This window comes from Panthera leo, chromosome B3 (assembly GCF_018350215.1).
Source record: "Panthera leo isolate Ple1 chromosome B3, P.leo_Ple1_pat1.1, whole genome shotgun sequence".
Taxonomy (NCBI): domain Eukaryota; kingdom Metazoa; phylum Chordata; class Mammalia; order Carnivora; family Felidae; genus Panthera; species Panthera leo.
The window spans coordinates 54840748-54864186 of record NC_056684.1 but is presented as its reverse complement, the minus strand read 5'-3'; the positions used below and the strand labels follow the sequence as shown (position 1 = coordinate 54864186).

The window sequence follows — 23439 nt, the reverse complement described above, 5'->3', positions numbered from 1 at the left end:
TTCATGTGAATTTTGCATTCTCTTTCATAATGTAGTCATGTTTGCTTTAAATTTTCTCTACCAAATTTTTGAGCAAAATGAAGCTTCTGGAAACTACTCCATGTTTATTCAACAGTGCAAACCTCTTGGCTCTTGGCTGCTAATTCCCAGGCCAGCTTGAAAAGCGTGGCTCCGAAGTGCCAAAATACCATGGCAAACACGATGAATGGGCTAACGTTAATGACAGTGTGAATGTGTGTGTGAGAAGGGGTGGGGAGACAACCAACATTTACTTATGTGCTGGGGAGGCTACGATCACTCTTATGAGAGACTGAGAACTGGCAAAAAGTTAGTTCAAGAAAAAGTATGAAAAAAACTATATAAAGAAAAGGCCAACTGTAGCAATAACTTGACTATATGCAACAATCAACTAAACCATGTTGTTTCCTGTTAACAAGTTCAGGGAACCAATTACACTCAGAAACCTGTGCAGTTCAAATACCAAGAAACGAACAAAACATGGTTCTATGTTTTCCATGAGTAGATTGAGTAAGAACATTCAGTTCCAGACAGGTAAAGGCAGACATCCCCTAAGACTGACCAAGACAAGTGTGGTGATAAAGAGATAGTAGCTGAATCTATCTTTGGAAGCAAATGGAATTGAACAGGTTTCTAATACACAGAAAAATGAGGATTGGGCCACACACACATAGGTCTGTGGGGACCTCTTAGCTAAAGATAGTGTTTAAACTGGAGCCTTTAAATCTAACATTAAAGGAAAGTTAGAAAGTAGACCAGGTGAAAGTCATGACATAGAAACCAAAGTCCACAACTTCACCTAAAGGTGAAAATTTCAAGAAGACTGAAATGAAGAAGGGTGTTATATAATCAAGGAGATAATCCCAGATCTTAACCCTATATTCAGAGATCTCAGAACATGACACTTCCATGAACGGGAGAGACAGAAGACAGGAAGGTCCAAGAGATGGTTTGCTTGCTATTAGAGAGGTCTGTCCCTGAAGGAACACTGAGCTCAAGAAGCTTCTCCCTCATCCACTCTGTCACACTAGAAAACCTAAGAGGAACTCAGCCATAGTAAAAAGAACTGTTATATGTTGACAGTGTGTACAATCCTTTTTACCTACAAAAGATGACGGCTTTAGGAAAGCACTAGATGAATAATATAATTTTACAAGCTATGTATTTCTCAAAATATAGTAGCTACATAGGCATTTTAAGAAAAAAACCTCAACCACATCATGGATTGCTACTCCTCCCACTACACGAATCAATCCCTGTGTTGCATTTGGTCTTTCAAAATATAATTAAATATACATTAAAGCTTTTTGGGATGAGCACTGGGTGTTGTACGGAAACCAATTTGACAATAAATTTCATATATTGAAAAAAATAAATAAAAATAAATAAATAAATAAATAAACATTAAAGCCTGTTTACATCCTGACATTTAGCTGTTGTTCAAAAGATGTTTGCTTAACAGATGAAATAATACGATTAGCACACAAATGTAGTCCTTTCCCACCAAAAACAAGTTTTTCATAAAACAGTGAATTTTTAACCTTTGCAAGGAGAAGCATGAGCCTCTTATAAGGAAAATCTGAATGAGTTTGTGGGTCTTCTCAAAAACAAAAATGCATATGCCAACATCCAAAAGAAAACCATACCCACAATTTGAGATTCCTCAAAGCCATGGAGCCTAGTCATGAACTGCCTTAGGGGACGCCAGATTAAAAGTCTGTATAACTCACACAACGTACTATGTGTGAACATCTATTCTGTTGCCACTGTACACATACAGTACAAAGCACACAGGGACACCGCTGTATGTAACTGCGTGAATAAGTTTGCTTACTCAAGTTCATCTGCTAAATTATCCAGTTATTTGTACCTCGCTACTATTTTCCAAGAGTTGTTTTACTTTTCTCGGTAATATGCTGAATGGAGTACAGGAAAAGGTTTATCTGAAAGTGAAGAAAAGTGCACTCTGGGGCGCCTGGATGGCTCAGTTGGTTAAGCGTCCGACTTCAGCTCAGGTCAGGATCTCCTGGTTCGTGAGTTCGAGCCCCACGTCGGGCTCTGTGTTGACAGCTCAGAGTCTGGAGCCTGCTTCGGATTCTGTGTCTCCCTCTCTCTCTGCCCCTCCCCTGCTCATGCTCTGTCTCTCTTGCTCTCAAAAATAAACATTAAAATTTATTTCATAAACATTAAAAAAATTTAAAAAAAGAAAAGTGCACTCTGAAATTTTATTTATTCAAATGATTACCTGGGGTTTGAGAGCATAAGCAAACCCACGACCTGACTCACCCTTAGTTTACATTTTATTCACTTTGGGGCAAAAATAATTCAAACTGTGAGAGATGCTGAGACTTTCCTCCTTATTTTGTTTATTACACTACTCTCAAAAATTAACTCTTCTCCCAAGAACCACTTGTAGACAATGTTTACTCACAGGTTAACTACCCAACAAAGGCTTTCTACTGGTTAAACTCCCAGGACAACCTCGAAAGTTCAGGCCAGCTCCTAGAGCACTAGCCTTTTCAGTCTGGATTTACCCTAGGGCAATAATTATGTATAAATACTCTACAAATAAAGGACCGGTAGGTAGGAGAACTGAGAAAGTACTAACCAATCCTATAAAAGAAAAAAATTTCCAAAATGATGCCCACAGGACATCTTCATAGATTAAAAATCTTTGGCTTTTAATTTTTACTCACAAACACCTACTGCAAACATCCAAATTTTCCATATGAAGAACCACAAAGTATCAGTTATGAAAAATAACCAGTTTTACTTGTTAATGACAGTGGCTCATTTGAGATCATCCCAACCTGCTCCTTAAGTGCAGTGACTGTAGCATCCAGCTTCCTTTGCAAGGACGACACTTGCTCCTCATGCTTCTTCGTGAGGCCCGTAACAATGCTGTCGTGCTGCTCTCTCACACGCTGGAGTGACTCAGAATGATGGAGGTCCAGCAGCTGCTGCTTCAGGCTTTCCAGAGCCATTTCCGTCGTTCTGGACTTCTTAATCATCTAGAAGGTACACACAGGACATCCACGTTTACAATATTTTGACTCTGTGCTCTCTTTATGGAGCTCTCTTTAAGTTCCTTAAAACTTCCCTAGCTGGGACTCCCCAGGCCCATGGTCGCTGGAAACATCATTCACTGAGAAAAAAACCTATAGTTACCTGAGGAGAGTGACAGAGGATTTTGCTTAGCATGATGGCAATGTGGGTACCAGACAAGGAGTCTGTGGCTACAACAGTGGTCCCAGTACTGTTTGCATCTCTCTGAGCCCAGTGGGGTTTGGGGGGGGGGATGGGAACCACAATTGTTAGGTCATAGAAAAATGACAACTGTTTCTTAAATGTTTCTTTTCAAAAGACTGATAAAAACTATCAGTGATTACTTACTAAAAAAAAAAGTTTTGGAAACTATGTTTGTACAGCTGTTGAAAAATATTGGTATATTAGGCTAAATAATGGCTTCCAAAAGATGTCCATGTCCTAATCCCTAAAACCTGTGAGTATGTTATGTTATATGACAAGGGAAAAGCAAGGTTACAGATGAAATTAAAATTGCTAATCAGATGACCTTAAAATAAAAAAGATTAACCTGAGGGTGCCTAGGTGGCTCAGGTGGTTGGGCGTCTGTCTGACTCTTGGTTTTGGCTCAGGTCATGATCTCACGGTTCCTGAGTTTGAACTCGCGTTGGGCTTCCGTACTGATGTGCAGGGCCTACCTGCGATTCTCTCTCTCTTCCTTTCTCTCTGCCCTTTCCTTGCTCGTGCTCTCTCTCTCTCTCAAAATAAATAAACTTAAAAAAAAAAATGCTACAAGATAAAAGATTATCCTGTATCACCTGGGGTCCAATGTATCTAGAGAGATCCTTAAATGAGAAAAACTGAGGCAAGAAAGTCAGAACCAGTGACTTCTGGCCCTGAAGATGAAAATGGGCATAAACCAAGGAGTGCAGGTGGCCTCTAGGAGCTAGAAAAGGCAAGAAAATGGATTCTCCCCCAGAGCCTCCAAAAAGCAGCACAGCCCTGCTGACCTTGACTTTAGCCCAATGAGACCCATATCAGACTTCTAACCTCCAGAACTGTAAGACAGAAGCACTATTTCAAGCCATTAAGTTTATATTAATCTGTTATAACAACAATAGGAACCCAATACACGTGGTGATTCTGTTGCTTTTATGTTTTCATTTATGCCTTATTTCTTAAAAATGCAATTTCTAACTTATAAAGAGATTAAAAAGTTATAACCTTTTACTACATAAAAGCAAGTCAGGTTTTTAACCTAAGGACTATCAGTTTTCAAAAAGTTAAAATGCTAATAGTCTATATCACACAAAAATTAAAATTTAAAATGAGGCTTATCCTTCATTTCTAGTCCAGAGATTGACTATTTATTCCAATACTGTGCGAAGTGCTTATGGCATTTATTTATTTGCTCAATAAATAATGTGACTACTTTGTAGTAGGCAGGGTTCTAGGCACTGAAGGACATGATGAAAGGCAGGCAAGGTCCAGACTCTTACTACTTTCTGCTGGGAAGGGACAGACCTTAACAAGTAAACAAAGGAGATCATTTCAGACAGTTTCGTTTTTAATTTTTTTTTAATGTTTACTTTTGACAGACAGCGTGCACACGAGCGAGCGTGGGGGAGGGGCAGAGAGAGACGGAGACACAGAATCCGAAGCAGGCTCTAGGCTCTGAGCTGTCAGCACAGAGCCCGACATAGGGCTTGAACCCATGAAAAGTGACATCATGACCTGAGCCAAAGCTAGATGCTTAACTGACTGAGCCCCCCGAGGTGCCCTTCATAGGATATGGTATGATGAAGAAGAGTGGAAATGCGGGGCTTTGGGCAACTTCAGATATAAAGTGGCTTGTTTTAGCTCACACCTGAAGGATAAGGAGCCAGATATGAAACAACACTGTTTAAATTCTTTCATTAAGCCATCCTCAGAACTAGCCACAAATCTCATCCAAACCAAGCTCACAATTTTATAGTCACTTTCATTTTTAGCCACCCTTTTTCCCCCTCTCCAAAATGGTTTGACTCTCTCTCATGAGTCACCCTCCACCAGGCTTGGCTACCAATAACCTCTGACCATTTCCAACCATTAAATGGCTATCTAGTTCATTAATCAAAAAATGTGCTGCCACTTTATTTTTTTTATTTAATTTTTTTAGATTTTATTTTTAAGTAATCTTTATACCCAACATGGGGCTCAAACCCACAACCCCGAGATCAAGAGTTACATGCTCCACTGACAGAATTCGCCAGGTGCCTCTGTGCCACAACTTTAAAGGCACGTGTACTGGAGTCAGGAAATTTCAGTTTTGCTGCTTTGTCAATAACTGGCTTTGTAATCTTGGGCAAGTAATTTGACCTCTTCCAAAATTTGATTAACTCATCTATAAAGTAAACACAATGCCTCACTAATCAAAATCCCAACAAGATCTTTTTACAAACATAAAAAGTTGATATGCAAAATCTAGAAAAGGAAATGTAAAAAAGAGCTACAAAATTTTTAAAGAATACACCAGTAGCCCTTGTTATCCAAATTTCAAGACATACTGTAACGCTATAGTTGTGTTAGTATCAGAGCAGGAACAGAGAAATATATAAGAAAAAACATGTACAGGTCACGTCAATGTTCAACAACACTCACTCAACATATACTGACCACCTATTATGTGCCAGGCAAAAAGAAGACACGGGAAACTTAGGAAAAGAAGGAGCTTATTAATCAAATAGCACTGTGTTGTAGAAAGGACCTTCCAGAGAGGAGAGAGGGTATATATGAGAACATAAAAACAACAAACAGGGGCGCCTGGATGGCTCAGTCAGTTCAGCATCTGACTCTTGATTTTGGCTCAGGTCATGATCTCACAGTATGTGAATTTGAGCCTCGCGTTGCGATCTGCATGAACAGCATGGAGCCTGCTTGGGATTGTCTCCTCTCTCTGACCCTCCCCCACTTGCCCTCTGTCTCTCAAAATAAATAAAAACTTTTTAAAAATGTAAAAAAAAACCAACAAATACACTGCTGAGTTTGAGGAGAGTAAAGAAAGAGGTAGGCAAGGATCAGATGGCCATTTCAATGTCACACTTCATCCCACAAGTAAAGCGAGGTCACTGACAGGCTTTAAGCAAAGGAAAGATGATCATATTTTAGAAACATGACTCAGAGGGCCATAAGAGAGAATATGGAGAAGGGGTAAAAGACTAGAGACTATTTAAGAGATTTTTGCTAGAGATGGTAAAAATCCTGAATCAGGGACATGCAGACAGAAATGAGGAGACTCAACAGAACATAGTAGCTGACTGCATGAAAGAGGACAGAGGACCTGAGGTCTCCTCCAGACTTCTATCTGGTACACAGATAACTGGGTGGATGGGAGCACCATTCCTCCGAGGTAAGGGAAACAAAAGCAAGCTTATGGTAGAAGAAGGTATCAACTTCAAGGTTCTTCTAAATTTAGCCCTACGATACCAAAAGCTAAGCAATTAATAAATAACCTTTTACCATAAATAATCATGATAAAATATTTACCTGTTCTTCGTTCACTTTTAACGCTTGTATTTGGGTCTCCAGTGCTTTTATTTGCGCTTCAAGTTGTAGCTCTCTCTCTTTTCCATTCTGAAAGAGTTTCTGTGATTCTCGGAGGCTGAGGGTCAAACCTTCCTTTTCATCTAGAACATTAAAAATGTTTACATAAATAGTAAGTTACTGTACAGGGACCCCGATTGTAACAATCTCTATCAAATATCAGATCCATATCATACAAATGTTCTGTTCCGTTTAGATAGTGAACTTCAGCGGATTTAGAGAAAACCAGGAAAGCTCCAAAAAAGAATGCCTGAGTGACACCAAAAAAACTGAGAGAAACACAACCACTTCCTTCAAAAATCTTCCCTTTGGGAACCACAAGATTTCCTAATAATGATTTCAGCATTTGTTTACTTGAGAAACTACATAGATGTGACAAATCTCTGTTAATCAAAGAAGGGATCTGAGGACTATTAACTTTTTATATGTACTTGCAATGAACTCTTAAATTCACCTAATCTTAAATTCTTCCCACATACTTTACTGTAACCGTTCACAAGTTCTTCTCTCAAAAGAAATTTTATGAGCATTACAGAAAAAGACCTTTTCACTATCAATTATGTTTGAAACAAGTTCGAGTTCAGTCACAAAATTATTCTACAAATGAAAAGTTCAACATTGACCAAAACTACAGAAATCATGAAGAGTAAGCAATTATAATTTGAATCTGTGTTTACTCTATGTGCTTTTCCCAGCAATGACTCCATTTTCTCCTTGGCACTTCCAAAGGAGTTCAGGATCACTAACTCTTACTTGGACTCAAATCTTATGTTAATTTGTAGGCTTAGAAAATGTATTGCAAACTAAACACAAGTCTCTTTGGGAATTGGAATACTTCATCCAAGGTAAACTACATAAGGAGTCAACAACTTATTAGGACAGAATGCTACCAGCATAAAGAATGTTCACTGATTCTAAAAGCCTGATAGAAGAGTAAGAGGGAGAAAAGGAGGATCTCGAAATAATATGTTCTGGAGAGAAGTAATCCAAGGCCAGGTGTCAAAAGTCCTGGGTTTTTGTTTCATTCTGACTCATTATGAGCCCTCCGACCTAGGGCGTCCACTCTCTAAGCTTCATATTTATTTATTTTAATTTTTTTTTAACGTTTATTTATTTTTGAGACAGGGAGAGACAGAGCATGAACGGGGGAGGGTCAGAGAGAGGGAGACACAGAATCCGAAACAGGCTCCAGGCTCCGAGCTGTCAGCACAGAGCCAGATGCGGGGCTCGAACTCACGGACCGCAAGATCGTGACCTGAGCCGAAGTCGGCCGCTCAACCGACTGAGCCATCCAGGCGCCCCTCTAAGCTTCATATTTAAAGTGAGGCTCTCAGAAACAAGATCTGTAGCTCTAGTGCACCTCATAAATGACAGCACCCAACAGGTGTCATCTTACCTTTGACTATCAGAAGCTGGTGATTCAGATATCTAATTTGATGCTCACTTTCATTTAACTTTTCAACTAAGTTGTCTAGTTGTCTCTCTTTTGCTTTGTTAAGAACCTGAAGTTGGATAATCTGCATATTTTCTGCAGAATCTGCATTGAAATTAAAGACAATTTATTAGATAAAAGCAAACACAAATGTAAATTTGTGGATACAACTCAGTATCATGAAATCAATTCAATTGATTGCAACTAGCATTAAAAAAAAAAAAGACGATAATGTATCAGAGTGCATCATGTAGTATGAATAATGATTATTTTGTGAAACTTGTGTTTTAGTTATAGATACTTATTTACATAGGTATATATTATAAGACCTCAACACAATGTAAAAAATGTACTTCTTACTGTGGTCACTGCCAGACATGTTTAAAAAGTCTGGTCTAGAGTAGAACCCTGAATCACTACCATTTTGACTAATTAAAGATATGCATATACCAATTACAATGGAATAGAGTTCGATGCTCTCATAAAATTGAAAAAAAAAAGTACATCAGCTTCTATAAAGCCATTTCTAAAGAAAATTTCTAGACATCCTTCTCAAAATTTATTTTAAACAGGAGTGGGAATTAAATTGTATTCACGTTCATGGCAACACATAACTGTCGCGTTAATAAATGAACAGATTAATAAAGAATTTTGAGGTCTTCTTTCAGAAATGATTCAAGTCATTTTAGGGACCACTTAAAAATGACTGGGGGAAAAAGAAAAAAATGACGTGTAGGAGAAGGATAGTACTTCAACAACAAAATGACACACATTCTTCATTTTCTACTAGAACAATGCCTCTACTTGCTAACAACCAACACAATCTTCTTTTTTAAAAGAAAAATGGTTAAGACCAAAAGAAAACCCTGAAGACTGGAAACTTTGTTACAAGTCAGACTAAAAAACGGAGGTAGCTCAGGAATTAGCAATCTACAGGCCACACCTCTCTCCAAAGTCATTTTTTTTAACTACTGTTGATAAACTGTAATCACTAAATTCAGCACTACCATGCCATTAGGTTATTTCATTAACTTCCGAATGTCAAATTTAGGCAAACGTGTAACTTACTTAAACAAAAATAAATAAATAAATGAACCGACTTGATAAAATGCGGACTGTTAAGAAACTGATGTAAGGTTATATGTGCAGAAAGGCCGAGAGACAGAAATGTAACTGAACACAGTGCAGCTGGAAGAGCAAATACCAAGATGTCAGGCCACTGGCCTGATGCTTATCTACCCAGCCCAAGCTAGTTATGCCACACACGCTGTCCACTTACTCATCTCCTCATTCCACAGCACCTTCTGAACAAAGAAGGGGTCCCCATATTTGCCATGGATGCCTTCGGGGGAAACTGAAGCCTGGCTCCCCCTGGAACTGTCCTGCAGCCCACGTGTATGGTGGACATAGCTCTCTGAAGGTGGGGCATGAAGTCCAATTTCCTTGGTGTAGCCCAGGGAACCCAGAATAGCCAAAATGACCTTCCCCCTGCTTCTCGAATGTACAACAAACGAAAAACTTGCTGTCACACTTAGAATCACACTGGCTCTTCCACATGCATAATAACTAGAAGTTATCTCACATGTCGGAGAGTGTGACGATAAAAGCGAAGCGTATGAAACACTCTTTCGGGTGTTTCAGTCGCGGCGTAAGTTCTGCCTTTTGGTTTTGGAGGCTTCATCTCCTCAACATTCTCTAGTCACACTTCTCACTCTCATATTTATACATGCACTATATACGAGGAATTCTTTTTTTGGCAAGTGCCACATGACTAACCCTGAGATAACTCCAGTTTAAATTCTGAACAATTAAGTACTTTATATCAGAGTTGTCTAATTATTACATTATAATTCTAAAAAATTAAAAGAAAAAAGATGATAATGGCTGATTACTAAACTACATTTCTGTGTGCTAATAAAAAATCTTAGATTGAAGAGAAAACTATAGTTCATTTTCTAAATTAGACTTCAGTAAGAAAAATAAGAAAAATATGTATCTAATGAAAAGTCTTTACCAACTAGAATGACTGAAACGTACAGTTGAGAAGAACTTCTATTAATCTTTTATTATACTAAGTTTCAAATATGTAAGGTAGAAGAGTGCAATGAATCCCATAGACCCATCACCCAGATTCAACAATTATGAATTCATGGCCAGTCTTCCTTCAGCTACATCTCCACCCAACATTACCCCAAACAACATATTATTTAAAGTACATGCAAGACTTCATATCAGTTTATTCATACATACTTCAGGATCTCTAAAAATAAGGGGACTTTAAAAAAAAAAAAAAAACACAACTCCATTATCATATTTAAAAAAAAAACAATTCTTGAACATGTCCAAAGTGTTCAAAAATTCTCCAATTATGTTAAGAAATAAATATAAACTTGATACATACTTTCATTAGCTCCTAAAAACTGTTGTTGCAGGCCTTCAAATGTGTCACTTCCCGCTATCTCCTGGGCTGGTGAGTCATCATTCTGGGCAGAAGGCTGATAAGGTTTATATGTCACTTTATATGGTTCCAAGGCTTGACAACTGGGGCCTTGTGATATACCAAATTGCTATTATAAGATGATAAATGAAATTGACAATCATGATTTGGCCTTTTCTTTGAAAATGATCTGAATCAAACACCTCAATTTTGTCATGAAATTTAATTGTAGTACAATTACAAACTTTATACATACATCTTTGCTTAAAAATACCACTTAGAGTTATTTAACAGTGTTAACTCAAAGTCTGCAATATATAATTTTATGTATCTTAATTGCACTTCTGAAAATATAATGGGGCCAATTCCATAAATAACACTCAAGAATTCCAGTAAGATGGGGCGCCTGGGTGGCTCAGTCGGTTAAGCATCCGACTTCGGCTCAGGTCACGATCTCGCGGTCCGTGAGCTCGAGCCCCGCATGGGGCTCTGAGCTGATGGCTGGGAGCCTGGAGCCTGCTTCCGATTCTGTGTCTCCCTCTCTCTCTGTCCCTCCCCCGTTCATGCTCTGTCTCTCTCTGTCTCAAAATAAATAAACGTTAAAAAAAAAAAATTAAAAAAAAAAAAGAATTCCAGTAAGATCATATAGAAATATTTAAGAATGATTTAGATGATGCCAATATCCGGGGAACATAAAAATGTACACATTCAATAACAAGAACATGTGATACAATACCTCGTATGTAATAAATATTCAATAATGCTTGTGGAATAATTAACATTCCATAGAAATAGAAGAGAAAATGACCATGTTAAAAGGACCAAAAAGTCATCCTCTCATTGGGTGACATAAAATAGCTGTTGGCAAAAAGAGGAAAAGCTACTGGCAAAATCAGTGTCACTGAGAAAATCTAAGAAGCAGCTACCTATATCCTAAGGTCTTATCTCATTAAACTCTCCCAGGGCTAAAAAGAAAAAAAAAAGAAAAAAAAAAAAGTGTTCCTTTCCTTAAGATTCATCCTGTCTACTGCCGTACCATTGCAAAACAGGTATCAGCTTTGAAGTGTTCAACCTAAAATCTGTTACAGAGGCGGTGAGCTAGAAAATCAAGGTAACTAAATGTGTCACCTACATAGATTTACCACTTTAAAATTACATCAACATACCTGAACATAGCTTCTCATTGAAGCACGGTGACACAGTAGAAGCCAGAAGCAGCAGTAAGTGAGGTGATTCTTTGGCAAACCTAACTTTTAATATTTAACTGTTTCTATAAAGCCTCTTATTTTAAAATTCTACCTTCAGATCATGAATGGATTGTAAACAGAAAACAGCATGACTAATTCAGCACGAGCCTGAATAAAAGCACTCTCGGGACTTTTTGTACTTAAAATAAAGCTTACCATTGCACTTATATACATTTTAAAAATAAACACACACAAGCAAATGTGTACACACATACACATGAATTCCTGAAAGTCCAGTTCTTACAATACCTGGAAATGATTCCTTTGAGGATCTGAAAATTTAATTATATTAGTTGGTTGGCTATTAAATTCCTGCTTCTGACCATTGGTATATGGCCTAAAGTTTTCAGGAAGGTGATATAAATCGGTCTGTTCGTAATTACTTGGAGGACTGTAACCACTTCCGCCTTCATCTCCAACTTCATTAGGATGGTACCCAGGATGCTGGTCGTCAGCTTTACTTTGATTGTCTTCCCAGCCATTGCCACTTTTCTCTCCAGTATATACATCACGAATCTCATTATAGTCCTAGTAGATAACAAAAGTAAAACAAAGGCACTAAGATCTAGTCCCGCCCTCACCAAAGTCATCATCCACCAGATACTTACATTTCCACTTTGAGATTTAGGCAGCACTTGATGCTCATGCCAGTTCATCTCCAATTGCTCAGAGCGATGCGGTCTTGAGAAAAATCGATACTTTAGATTTAGAGCCTATCACAGAGAACTCCCAAGATTTTAACATGTTTTCCCTCCAACCTTCACCTAAAATTCTAAGAATCAGTTTACAATTTTATAATCATGTACATTATTGCCTACAGAGAATCAAAAGAAAGAGTCTTAGGGTCTTCTAATATACGAGTGAAAGTGATTTCCGGTCCTTACTCGCCCTCTGTGCCGTCCTCGCTGCAGTCCGAGTAGGGGAGTTCAGGGGAGGACAGGTCATCATCCAGCATGTCGTGAGGTAGGTCAGTGAGTAGCTGCTGCAACTAAGACAGGAGAGCCAGCATCAACATCACACTGACTTAAACATTTAAACTCAAGCCAAAGCTGCCTTGGAAAGCGTGATTTTGACTTTAGAAGACAAAGAAGTTCCTAATTTCTCCATTTAATAAGCGTTTTAAATTCCACACACATTATGTTCATCATCTCATGTGGGGAAAAGGGGAATGCGTAATATCAGGATTTACACTAGAAGGATTTACACGTTTTCCTACAGAAGTCTTAGATGAAAACACACATACATTACAATAGAATTTTAAAACTTCTTTATAGACACACAGGAAGTCATGACAATGGTACAATCACCGTATTATGTTACCACAGGGCAGACTTGAGTCTCAGAATCCTGTTTGACCAGTAATCAGAAGGTGGGGACTTGAGAATCACACATTCCCCATGGGAGCCTGAGGAGCCAGCTCTACTTGGGCCAGGTGGTGAAAACAGTAGTTCCAGCAGCAGCGGCAGGTGGCCCGGAAGCCTTAAAAGCTCTAATAATGTGACAGAAACCCCTTGGAGAGTGATTAATTAGCAGACTGGTGTCTAATTCCAATGATGAAAAGATACATGATACTTCAGCTCTTGTAAAACAGTTGAATAAAAACAAGAGTTTTAAGTCCACTTTTCCACAGATAGCACTCTCAAAAGCATAACTCCAAAACTGACATAAAAGTATTTGACCTCACTCTGTAATGTTTTTCTAGATAAATCACACCTTTAGCATCCTGCCTATAAAAACTAGATAAAAACAAATTCGTTTAAGTTTCAAAATAAACCGTGATTAAGAGATGAATAAACTGTCTAATTTGTTGAATTTCAGTATCTGTAAATGTCTTTCTTCAATTTCCAATATAATGTCTTAAAAGTAATAACAATCAGAAGATTCAAATATTATTAAATAGAAGAAAACTGAAATCATCATCATGATTTCTCATTAAAATTAAGCACTGGTTAAATTAACAAGTTGACTGAGTCCTCCGCAGCACATAAATGAATCCCATAAAATTACGTAATGTGAGTGTGTTTTAAAAATATTAAATACTCTGTAAAACCTTGGAGGAAACAAAACAAGATGCTTCTTAGTCTATAGCAAGTTTTTTTCCCCATTTCTCTGTCCTTAGAATAGAAGGAATGAAATATAGCTATAAAACATGTCTGAGTATTACATTTATAATCAAAAACCTTCTGAAATAAAATACATATGTATAAAGTTAAATAAAAATATTCCAAGAAAGGTCTCAAACGAATACTCCAATTGTTAACTGAATTTTGGAGAAGTCAAATTTGGGAATGGAAATGGGGTATATGAGGAGGGGAGGGGGATATTTCCTCACCCCACATATATTTCTAATATTCACTGTATTATTTTTTTTTTAATTTTCTGAACCCATGTTGTTCTTTAAAAATGAAACATGAGAAAAACATTCTTATTCTATTCCAGTGAAAAGTTAACTTTGTCCCAAAATTTATTCGATATTAGTATGAACAACCAAGACCTTGATTTATTGGCCACCTGCTCATGCTGGCTAATTGAAAAACCTTTTTGAGAATTAGCCATATCAGACTTGATCCAAAGACATAAAGAAAAAGAAACACTAAAAATGGAACAAAACACATCAATCTATTAGTATACTACATGCATGCCTCAAGTGAAAGGTAGCAAAGTGATTTGAGAAAGACACAAAATTCACTAAGCAAAAATCATATATGATGTCTTTTAAAGTAGTCAAACTTGTTTTGTCTATAATTATGTACCACTGCTTTAAGGAAAAAGACTACCCCCACACACTACCCAGAGAAAAATACCAAGAAAATAAATCTCTTATACTTACATCAAGTAAGGACTCCTGTACAGAAAGAATATTTTCTTGTAAACCTTCAGTGAGGTTCAAGTACATAGCCTTATCATTAAGGGGAACCTTGACAGGGACATCGGAATAGTACATTTTTTCCTCTCACCAAGACAGAAAAAGCTATACAATAATTAAGCAGTTCTTTGTGACACCACAAAAGTAACACAACTGGCATCCACGGAGGAAAATTAATCTGAGCACAAGTAGAAAGTTCATCAAAATGCTTCTGGATCCATAGATGAACTTAACAACTAGCAAAATCATCCCTATAGTATTTAGTTTCTTAAAAAATATTTTACAGATATGCTAACACTTTGAAACCGTTTCATTCACCTTCAAAAAAATTTTCCCTGAAGTTCTTTGGCATAGTTGGGCCATATTCCTGGCTTCCATAACTTTCAGGACAGAAAGAAGCTAAATGAGGTGAGTCCCCCTAATAAGGGCATTCGGGAACAAAAATCCCACCCCCAAGGCTTCCATTCCCAGGATCAAAGTGTGCCCTTCTCATATACACTGTCAAATAGATTCTGCTTTCGGTCATTGAACTTTCGCCATAAAACACAGAATTACCAGATCAACTTAGCATGATACCAAGTAGAGAATTTTATAAACTATAAATTTTCCTCATTAAAGAACCCACCTAGCTACCAAATACAGATTCAAGGGCAAAGAGAACACTCTTTATAAATTACAACATTTAATTCCACTCATTACTTTCAAATTCAACAGATTGCTTTTGGGTTGCAAATGTAATCTTTTCAGTGGGATATTATTGTGTGTCAACTGAGTTTAATCATTAAAGAGATACCTTCCCATAGAAAAAAGATAATTTGCCATTGCTAAGGCCTCTACTGAAATGCATTCTAAGCCATTCCATAAACTCCTCTCTCTTTGCTACTTCACAGCTTTCTTTCCTAAAAAGAAAGAAAAACCTGAGGGCATTTTACTCAAAGAACTTGAGCAGCAAAACACTTTGCAATAAGTCATGCAGAACACCCAAACAGCCTATGTGTAGGGGAATGTAAAACAGAGAACATGTAAACTTTTTGCTAGGGTTTTCAACCTAACTAAACAGACTGTCTTCAGAGACTGTAATCTTCAACATTCATGAAAGCATGAATTACTTGCCACACATCTTCACATCTTTTCCCAGGAGAAAAGCAACAAATGGAACAGCCAACACTCATATGCCTTTTGAACAGGTTACCTCACAAACACACTGAAAAGATTCTGATATGTTAAAATGTGAATTATTACAGAATGCTTTCATGGATATACACTAAGCAGAATCTTCATTTTAACCTAAGAGCCAAGTTAAAAGCATCCTTGAAATGGCCCAATGTGGGAATGATAAAGGGCCAAATAACTTGGCAACCAGAGTTTTAGTTTATGATTTATACTACAGGCAGAATTTTTTTTTAAATCCATTCCATTAATGAAATAAATTTTATGTTAGTGGGAAAGACTGTGTCTAGATCGCCACATATCTGAAAAAGAAATATGGCAGCATTTCCTCAACAAATATTGGCTGCCCTACAGATGACACAAAACTCCAGGCCTGGAAGGAACACTGGAGCTCCTCCCAACCCACATCTCTCCTTCTAAAGGGGAGCAAAGCAAGACCCGGAGAAGGTAAGGGGCATGCCCAGGAAAAGAGTTACGGTCCCAGAGCCCACACCAGAACCTGAATCTCCCCATTCCCACTCCAATTTTCTTCTACGTGACATTTTGTTGGTCACTGGAAGACACTTATGTCTACCTATTTGTATATGATCAAACCACACTCAGCCAGACTTAGGTTTTTGTTTCCACTGTGACAGTCCCTGAAAAATACCTATATAAGAAACATTCAAAGGCATAATCCAGATAAAGTATAAGAAACTGCTAAAGAAAAATATCTACCATATGAATACTGAACCATTTGTTTCTTTGATTTTCTCAGGTGATGACAAGAAAATTCCACTAAATACGTCAAATAATATAAAATGTAAACAAATACTGGCTTCACAACCCCCTCTAGTGGGGACAAAATGTCAAACTGTTCCTATAATTACATCAAACAAGGCAGTTAGAAAGTAGAAGAAAGGCTTTGCAGTGGAAACCCTACCTCTTTAAAACACAGGATTTCAAAAAGCTCAAATGAGCTTTATTATTCTATTAGAGAAGCACTGACATAAAAACCAAATGGACTCAAATCAGCATGGCCAGGTGCAAGCTTCTCTCTGCCATCTGCTTCTTAAAGCACCTACATTTCTACTCAAGATCATTTTCCAGGCTTCAAATCTAACATTACTAAATGAACTATCATCAGCAAGTATTATCTTGAGAGCACAGATTACTAGTACTTCTTCCCCAAACCACCAGCTCCAAAATACATACTCATATACGGAGAACAAAGCAATAATCACAGAGCTGTTTCTGGTAATACTGCAAGTTCACGTGTATTCCAGCAACCTGTGAGATCCCAAGTGACAATCTACCTTAAGCTGTAGGGTTACCAGTAACTCTGGAGCTTGTAACCACTCCTATCACAACAATAACAACTCTATAATAACCCATGATGAAATCACAAAGCACACTGACTTAAGTGACAAGTATTTTGAAAAATCACATTGTTACAATTATGAATGAGTTAATAGAAGAACTTTTGAATTCCACTTTTCCAGCTTTACAAGTAAAAGTTTGCCTAGAATACTTTGGATGAGGTCCACTTAGTAGCAAGGGGGACAAGTACATCCCTAATTCTCAAATCGTACAGCAAGAAAGTAATGTGATCCAACAAGTTGTAAGAACTATCAGTGATATGAATATTAATTAACATGACAGCATATCTCCCTGGTATCATCACCCTCACTCAGCTGCACCGTTATCTGCTCTGTTTATTCTGTAGAAGATGGAGTTTTGGGTGAGAGACTGGATGAGGCTACAGGTTATGCACTTCTTCTCTGCTATGCCTTGGCCCACAGTACCCAAACTTTTACCATTATACCATTAGGAACTGAAGTAATTTAGAAATGATTATAGTGCCTTACTTTTCTGTGAAACTCTTGGAGATTTTTTAAAAATATGGGTCTAATCACATATTTAGACCTCTGTGGTTTGAGGTTCTACTGGTCTAAACGTCCTCTGACTACTGAGTCACTTTACTAAATACTTTCCTTTTTTGAAGATTAAATGGACCTCCTCCCCTTGCTCTTCAATGCAAACCAATGGAGGGAACAGAAATGAAAAAGGCAAGATCATAATTGTAGAGCTGCTATTTGGACGGCATGGAAGATGGAACTTGACTATGGCTTATTCACAGATTTATAGGCAAGTGTGGACAAAATCCCAACTGATCCCAAAGGACCAAAATTAAACTCAGGAACTCATCATTCACACCAAAAGGTCAAAATCAGGATTATTCTACCATTTACAAAGAGGATCTCACAAATCCTGAGCAGAGAAGACTATAAGTCCAATATAGCCTGCTTGGCCCTACATTCTCAGGGATTCAGACACTCCTCCTACATAAGCGAATCGAATACCAAGTGATTCACTACGTAGAGAAAGCAATATGCATTAGCCAACTACTAACGCTTATAACCCAGCTATCAATCCCAAAGCTATCAACCAGGGAGCAGGAAAAGACCACTCTTTTCTTTAAACCTCGCAAGGCTGTGAAAAGTTCTGCTACGATAGGGTCAGACAGACTAAGGAGGTTGGAATGGACTCTGGATATGCAAACAAACTTAGGTTCAATCAGCCAGTTTACCATTTTAACTTGCAGTGATGACATACACGAGCTGAGTTTTTATCAATAACCCTGAATTTTGTTGGTGAATCTGAAACCCTACAGCCTGTGATCTCACTTCTACCCTTGCCACAATTAAAGAAAAAAAGGCAAAAACACTGTTTACTAACACGAAACATATTCATCATGTTACAGTCAAGTTGGCTATGTATTTTCTTCCACTCTGCTAGAAACATTCATTCTTAGGTACTTCACTTCTTAAGAGCTCCTTTTTTTCTGTAAATTCCCTATCTCAGGGTATAACCTATCAAGAAATGATCCCTATGTCTATTTTCTATATACTTAGAATCTATTTCCTCTGTAACTAACGTCCCCTTTAAAACTGTCACCACACAATACATCTCTAATTAGTTCCCTCTAATACCCTAACCATCTCTCTAATATCTTTTCCAATGAAAACTCACCTGTCAGATTATTTTTTCTTCTTCTTTAAAGTCTACTATAATAATTACTTAAACTGATCTCCTCAAGAATCCCAGTAGCTAAATTCCAGCAAACTATCCAAAGCCATCAGGGTCATGAAAACCTCATGCTGTGAGTTCACAAAGTAACAGAAAACCCTCACCCCCACAACTGCTGTGGAAGGACCCTGTCAAAATCCGGAAACCCTGGCCAGGGTCACGGACTCCAATGCCCTCCGTGACCTGGCACAGAATTGACAGGAGCGAAGCCTGCAAGTGCATAAGCCCACGCTGGTGCGAGAGGATTGTGACCAGCTGGGAAGGGACAGCCACTGCTCAGATCCAGCCTGCCTGCTGCCATGTGCAGACACAGGCCACATGTGGCCGGGGCTTAGGACGTTTCAAGACAAGCCAGAAACTCTGGGTTGTTACATGAAATATTCCAATCTTTAAATATAGATTGAACTTTGAAAAACACTGTGCAGCCAAACAATACAAATCGTCTATGGACAAAAATCCACTGAGCTGCCAGTTTTCTATCTCTATCCTAACTCTACTTACTGCCAGCTACATGGGCAACTGACCCTATTCTCTGCTTCCTGTTAATACTAACGGTTCACAGTAATGATTAAAAAGGATTGTTTTATATATTAGAAAATGGATCATATCAAGCATAGTCTCAATACAAAAAGAGCCCATCATCATCGTCAATCAAGAAATTTGAGTCAAACTAAAAACAATCCTATCAAATTGACTTTCACCAATTGCTATTACTACTATTGCCACCATTTCCTGAACATTACCACGTGCCAGGAATTCTGTTCAACTCTTATATATGGACATAAAATATAGTCTCCTCCTTTTACTCCCTTTCTCCTTGGGTCTATTCACCACGCAGCATACAGTAAGATCATTGAACAATATGGTCAGATACCATTTCCCTGCTTAAAATCCTCCACTGACTTCCCACTGCTAGAATAAAATACAAACATCTTACCATGACATACAATGAGTTGGCCCTAGCTCACCTCTTCACCCTATCTGCACCCTCACCCCTCGGTCCCACAATCCCCACACCACAGCCTTCTGGCTGTTCTGCAGAGATATAGGGCTTTATGCTCTGTGGGTGTCTTGGCCTAGAATATTCTTCCTCAGGCTTCTGCATGGCTGCTCCTCATGACTCAAGTCTCAGCTCAGGCATTTCCTCCTCCAAAAGACCTTCCCTCATCAGTGCCCTACCAGTTGCTTTAATATCACTCTATTTTGTTTACCTATCACTTATCGGTGCTAAATTATCACTCACTCGAATTACTTAATTCACTTGTTTATGGTCTGCCTGCACGAGGATATAAGCTACTTACTTGAAGCAAAGAGCCTGGCTGGACTTGTTCGAGGCACTATTCCAAGCAACTAGAAACTAGGCGTCTGCCTCCAAAGCCAACCAGTACCTCCTAAATGAAAAGATCTTCAAGAATCTAACCATTTACTGTGTTTTAGTCTTATCTCAGAAAAGGAAGCATTCCACTCAACCACCTTTTAAAAGCTCAAATACTCATCAGGTTTTTAGGGGGTGACCAAAAAAAAAAAAAAACATATACTCCTTCAACATGATACAAGGTGATATAATTTTGGTCAGGAAAGAAAACCGCTGAAGACTGGGTTAGTCGTTTTTCTGAGTAACTTACCTCTTTCTCCCTTTCATAGTCTTCTTTGTCGTATTCTTCTTCTTCATTTTGTGTCTGCAGTGCCACACTGCCAAAATCCAGTGACATGGTCTTCCTGTAGAAAAAGACAGACGCTTGGTTTCTACACACCCCATAAAAATCTTCTAGGCCAAATACCCAAGAGATGCCACACACACAAAAGACGACAGCGGCCAGGGAAAAGTTGGATGTAACTCACGCGTGGCAAATGGTTAGTATACCAAATATAAAGACTAAGCTTACAGATTAATTGTGACTCACAGAAAGAGCTGTATGGCAGTAATTCATAGAAAAGAACAAAGTGCAAAAAGCTAATAAACCTGTGACTAGACATTTCTTGTGGCCTGGAAAGTATAACCTAAGACAGCAAGATTTTTGTTCACACACACACACACACACACACACACACAAAATAATTAACTAGAAATATGCCAAAACAAAAATTTTAAGAATGTGCCCAGAGTGACTAATTTGATTTATTAAATATGGCAAAGGTAGTATCCTCCACAATTTGTTTTGTCCTCTATCACGAATCCAAAGGTCATGTTTTAACAAAAAGAGAGCCACTAAATTCTGAGCTAACAGCTGGCCCCCAAAAACCATCTGCAACCTGGGAAACTCCATATAGCACACACCCAGAACATAAGCGTTAAACGTGCCGCTCTTTAGCTTGGTAAAATCGGGTTCTAGCAAAAACGAGTCAGGAAAAACGGAAGTGAAGACTGTGAAGCTGTACCACTGTAGAGTGCCCGTTCCAAAAGCAACAGCAAGAGTTCTCTAGAGAACAGTCTCTGCTGTGGCAGAAGGAGCAGCAGGAGGTGGGTTTTCAAGTACGCGCAGTCAGAAGCCTGCCAATGACTGGAATTATACTGAGGGATCGACACGACACAGAAACTATGCAGAATTTCAAAGCTCCAAAAGACCCTGATGAGAAGGTAGGTGGGCGTCATCAACTACCCGCCTAATGCTGCCTGCCATTCACTGCACTCTTCTGCATGCCAGGGAAATGCACTTTGAGGTGAGCCTGCGCCACAACTCATTCACCGCACTTTTTCGGACTCTAAAATGTCATTAAGTTGGAAGTGAAATAAGAAGCAGAGGCCCAGGAATCCAAATACATTTGACCACAAAGAACGCGGCTCCCTCATGTTAACAGCTGAGAACTATGATCACAAACCTTTATGTAAGCCAATAGCTCTAGAAGCAAAAGATGTTCCACTTCATCAAACCTGACGCACCTTTGATGGTAGCACACAGGTCCATTTATACCACTAAGAAAAATAGATGGCCAATTAAATTACGACACCTCATTAATTTTAAACTGCAGCCTGACTCTGTAGATATTAAAATTTGAAAAGAAAATCTGCACTTTAGAATAGATGAAACATGGCATTACAGACTAACACAGATATGAATTTTAATGCTGAAAATGCCCCTACATCGAGTTTTTACTTTTCAAGGACTGAATTATGCTTCTTGTCCAAACTCTAATTTGCAGTCCACCTTTTTTATCCCTCCCTCTCTGGTCTCTACAACCAGCCCATTCCTTTCGATTCTTATCAAATAAAACTCCTTACAACATAAACCCTTCCAGCTTCTACCTCTTAGACCAGACCCGCTCCTTTCTGTTCTTGTGCCAGAGCTAAAAGGAGGATGAGACACGTGCACATTTTCACTGAGAGGGAAAATACATAAGCCTAGGGAATCTAAACCTGTCTCCACCCAGGAGCTACAAGAACCTTCTTGTGCACCTAAGTAAGGTGGAGATCTGAATGTAAAGAGCCTATAATACAGCTGAAATAGTGAGGGAAACACACAAGCTCACATCTCTAGGGTTTTTCACTATTGCAAGTGAACATCAGGTCTACAGAATCAACAGATAATGAAAACAGCCCATTTAAATCCTGGTTCCTTAAAAGAAATTAGATTAAGTCAGGCCTTAAGAATCTTCCTGAATTCTCCAGGCAGAAATAATCTTTCCTGGGGCATCTGGGTGGCTCAGTCGGTTAAGCGTCCGAATTCAGCTCAGGTCATGATCTCGCTCACAGTTCATGAGTTCGAACCCCGAATCGGGCTCTGTGTTGACAGCTCAGAGCCTGGAGCCAGCTTCACATTCTTCATCTCCCTCTCTCTCTGCCCTCCCCCCTTGTGCCCTCTCTCTCTCAATCTCTCTCTCTCTCTCTCTCTCTCTCTCAAAAATAAATAAACATTTACAAAAAAAATCTTTCCTACTTCTGATATTTATAGTATTCTCTACCTCTTCCGATATTTTATAGTTAAAGCCAAAATATGGATTTAGGTTAATTTCTCCTGTATTAGACAAATAAAGGAGATTTTTTTTCAATCCTTCACTAACATGCCATCACTTCCCATTGAATATTAAAAAAGAGCATTCAAATTTACAACAGCCTATTGTTAAAAACAGATATTTTAAATAAAGAGCTACTTTTTCTCAGAGAATAGTGAATTCTGCAACGTATTTTCATTTTTAGGTGAAGAGAATGTAAAAGACCAAAGTGTATCTTTTCTGAATGGCTTTTTTAATCCAAACCAAGTCATTAAAGAAATCTGAAAATATCTGAAAAGACCAAAATCTTTTAGACAGGGGAAAAAAAGATACAAATAAGTTTTTCTTCTCAAAAGTGCAAACAATTGAAGACCTTAAGAAACGATTTTAGGCATAAAGGGAAATCTGGTAAACTTACTGTGGATGGATAGATAAATAAATAAATAAATAGTATTTTAACTAAAATTTTAAATAAAAGCTAATGCTTTTCCTCAACTAATTAATCACTACTAATTACCACTTCTATCAGAGAATACTCATATCTGAATACTATAATAGTCAGAACAATAAGAGACTGCTTTAGAAGAAAAAAATAAATAGTAAGACAGTATACCCAAAAGCCATAAGGAAAAACTTGACAGAAACTTAACCACAAAAAGTAAAA

General features: G+C 38.2%; 1 protein-coding gene across 10 annotated transcripts in view; it reads right to left on the bottom strand.

Moving 5' to 3' along the window:
* The window catches only part of CEP152 (centrosomal protein 152), a 91630-nt gene that overhangs the window by 65290 nt on the left and 2901 nt on the right, over positions 1-23439 (bottom strand). For all 10 annotated transcript variants that reach the window (XM_042942106.1, XM_042942105.1, XM_042942104.1 and 7 more), the window contains 8 exons: positions 20471-20564; positions 12625-12728; positions 12349-12421; positions 11990-12268; positions 10458-10623; positions 8021-8161; positions 6568-6707; positions 2829-3029 (listed from right to left, as the gene is read on the bottom strand). In XM_042942106.1, coding sequence (XP_042798040.1) covers positions 2829-3029; positions 6568-6707; positions 8021-8161; positions 10458-10623; positions 11990-12268; positions 12349-12421; positions 12625-12728; positions 20471-20557 — 1191 coding nt within the window. In that variant the 5' untranslated portion in view covers positions 20558-20564. The remainder of the gene's footprint in view (positions 1-2828; positions 3030-6567; positions 6708-8020; positions 8162-10457; positions 10624-11989; positions 12269-12348; positions 12422-12624; positions 12729-20470; positions 20565-23439) is intronic.